Here is a 2521-nt window from a genome sequence, read left to right as displayed (position 1 = left end):
GAGGCGGTTCTTAATTTCATGAAAATTGCCATTCACAAATACCACGTTAAATGCGGCATACGTTAAACTCTGCCACTGGAGGTGGGACAGGCTGTGAATGTGCCTTTAATACCAAGAGCCCACAGAGAACAGAGCCACAACACACCAAGCAACGGCTTCTTCTTGTGTGGGCAGCTAGGAACAGCGGAGGTGGAGAAATTATGTGATTTCAATAGTGATTTTTATTATTTTCACTTCCTTTATTTCGGGGCAGTAAGAAGTTCAGTGGTTTCATGTTTCCAGCTTTTCCCTTCTCTGTGAAGGCTACCTAGGAAAGCAGCTACACATCCGTAAAAAAGACTCATCTATGCACAGGACTTCGGAGCTAAAGGCCTTAAGAAAGGCACCAGGTATTACAAGAGGCTAAATAAAGCTAGGGCAGTCAGCACCAGCGTTCCCATCACCACCAATACCTTTTCATCCAGGAGCAAAGAGCTAGAACTTCTGCAGTCTCTTCACATTTCCACAGATCTGCCACTTGCAGTATCTCAAGCCTTGTTTTGCCTGAAGCAGCGAAGCTAGCATGAGAAGACAAACACGCCTACATCAGCCTAAAGATAGCTTCTTCATCCTGGTTCTCTGCTTGGTTCCTTCAGGACTAAAAGGATTTCAGATGTTTTTGTGGAATTACTGGGAATAAGCAGTGGAACCCAGACATTTCACAATTTCAGGGGCAACTGAAACGTTAGGCAGAAAATCCCCAGTACTTTCTTTTGCCCCAGGAATACTGCACGGATTGGAGAGGCCAATGAACTATGTCTACCTTTCAGCTCGGGCAGGATGATTAAATCCTTCAAGCAAACGTTTCTGTCCCTGGATCTGCAATCCCCACGGTGGAGCTCCACAGAGACAACGGTAACTGCTCAGGGCAAGGGAACAGAGCTCTGCAGTCAGGGTACTGCAGAGCCAAGCTGGTTTGGGATTCTCAGTCTGAGGAGTGTGGAGGAGCTGGGAAGCATTACTATAGACATGGGTCACACCTAATCACAAAGGGGGAGAGGAGCCCCGATTTCTGAGCTATGAGGAGCTCAGCCTAAAGGCAGAACAGGAGGTTTTTGCAAGGGAAACATCAAATCATTTGATGTTGGGGGTATGACTAGAATCTGCAGCAAAGAGGTTGTACAGTGTCATTGCAACAAAATTTCCATGTTGATCTGGAAAAAGTAGCTATTGTCATCTGTAATATTAATCTCATTGTTATTGTGCCTTTTGCTACCTTTCAGACAAAGGATTATGAACTGCGTCAGTATGAGACCGCAAAGTGGGTCAGCACAGTCATCAGGGGAGAAACCCAGAAGGAGGCGATGCGCCAGGGCTTCTGGAAACTCTTCCACTACATCCAAGGGAAGAATGAGAAAGGTACAATGTGCTGGTTTTGAACTGCAAGGAGCACAAATGGGAGATGAAGCTCAATAGCACAAGATGGTAGATGAGCTGCAGGACAAAGCAGGTTCCCTTTCCTGGTCTAACATCCTCATGACTCCATTAGGCCATTATACCTGTGAGGCAGCTTTGGTTTCTGCTTTTACAGTAAGTCTGCATCACCCCTTCAGCAGCATCCAGGCGCAGTCTTTTTTCACAGCATAAATGTTTTCCCTCTCCTCTAGAAATGAAGATTGACATGACTGTGCCAGTGACATGCCTAATAAAACCAGGTTGTGCAGACTACAAGGTATCTTTTTTTGTGCCATTCAAACATCAGGGCTCACCCCCACAGCCCACTGACTCTGACGTGTTCATTGAAGAGCGGAAGGCAGCAGCCATCTATGTCCGGTAAGTGGCACCAGCACTGCTGGCCAGTGAAGGCAGCTCCAGAAAGGGGCTCGTCTCCTGCAGTCTGGACTACTCTTAAGTCGATATATCCTCCTGTTCAGAGCCTTGGTGCCCCAGTACTCAAGCCCTAAATTTTCCCTTCTGTGAAAATAAAAAGCAGGGGCTTGAACACTTAAACCCTTCCCCTTTCTCACTTCTACCAGGTCCTTTGGTGGATTTGCCTCCCCAGAGAAATATGCTGAGGAAGCCGAAGCCTTGGCCAGAATCTTAAGAAACAGAGGGCAACCATTTCATGAAGACTTCTTCTATACTGCAGGCTATGACAGTCCCTTCAAGCTCTTCAACAGACACAACGAAGTGTGGTATTTTAAAATGTAATACAATGAGGGAGAGGAATATTCAGAGGCTACTAATCAGCTCTGGATGAAAACAGACCACATTAATGGCTTTTGCTTTCCTGCAGAAGAGATTTAACTTCCACATGGAGACAAGATCATGTCTAATGTGTTTTCTCTACAATGAAATACTATTCTGGCTAAAAAGATTTCAGCTCTTTCTACCAGATGTCATTTAATTCAAGCAGATTGTACCAGCTGGAGTGAGAGAGAACTAGGACAAATATATTCCTTTTACTGAAAGGTTCTAAGAACACTAAACCTGAAAACATTCCTCTAGTCCTACTTCTCACGAAAAGTGCTACAGGTGTTAT

The 2521-nt window shown here is 45.3% G+C and overlaps 1 protein-coding gene across 1 annotated transcript; it reads left to right on the top strand.

The window, feature by feature from the left end:
- The first annotated feature begins 815 nt into the window (after window positions 1-815).
- On the top strand, window positions 816-2292 carry HEBP2 (heme binding protein 2). The gene is made up of 4 exons (XM_010134030.1): window positions 816-894; window positions 1263-1398; window positions 1647-1812; window positions 2016-2292. Exons 1-4 carry the CDS (start codon window positions 820-822, stop codon window positions 2188-2190), a joined length of 552 nt encoding a protein of 183 aa, XP_010132332.1. The 5' UTR covers window positions 816-819; the 3' UTR covers window positions 2191-2292.
- The last annotated feature ends 229 nt before the right edge of the window (window positions 2293-2521 follow it).

Source organism: Buceros rhinoceros, unplaced genomic scaffold (assembly GCF_000710305.1).
Source record: "Buceros rhinoceros silvestris isolate BGI_N320 unplaced genomic scaffold, ASM71030v1 scaffold5094, whole genome shotgun sequence".
Taxonomy (NCBI): Eukaryota; Metazoa; Chordata; class Aves; order Bucerotiformes; family Bucerotidae; genus Buceros; species Buceros rhinoceros.
The sequence above is the reverse complement of the archived record's forward strand: the minus strand, read 5'-3'. Positions and strand labels throughout refer to the sequence as shown.

What these genes read in the sequence shown, in the direction of transcription:
- HEBP2 (XM_010134030.1), top strand. Translation starts at nt 820, where the DNA reads ATGATTAAATCCTTCAAGCAAACGTTTCTGTCCCTGGATCTGCAATCC. An exon ending in CCAAGGGAAGAATGAGAAAG is followed by an intron (nt 1,399 to 1,646) that starts GTACAATGTGCT and finishes CCTCTCCTCTAG; the next exon opens with AAATGAAGATTGACATGACT. An exon ending in GCAGCAGCCATCTATGTCCG is followed by an intron (nt 1,813 to 2,015) that starts GTAAGTGGCACC and finishes CACTTCTACCAG; the next exon opens with GTCCTTTGGTGGATTTGCCT.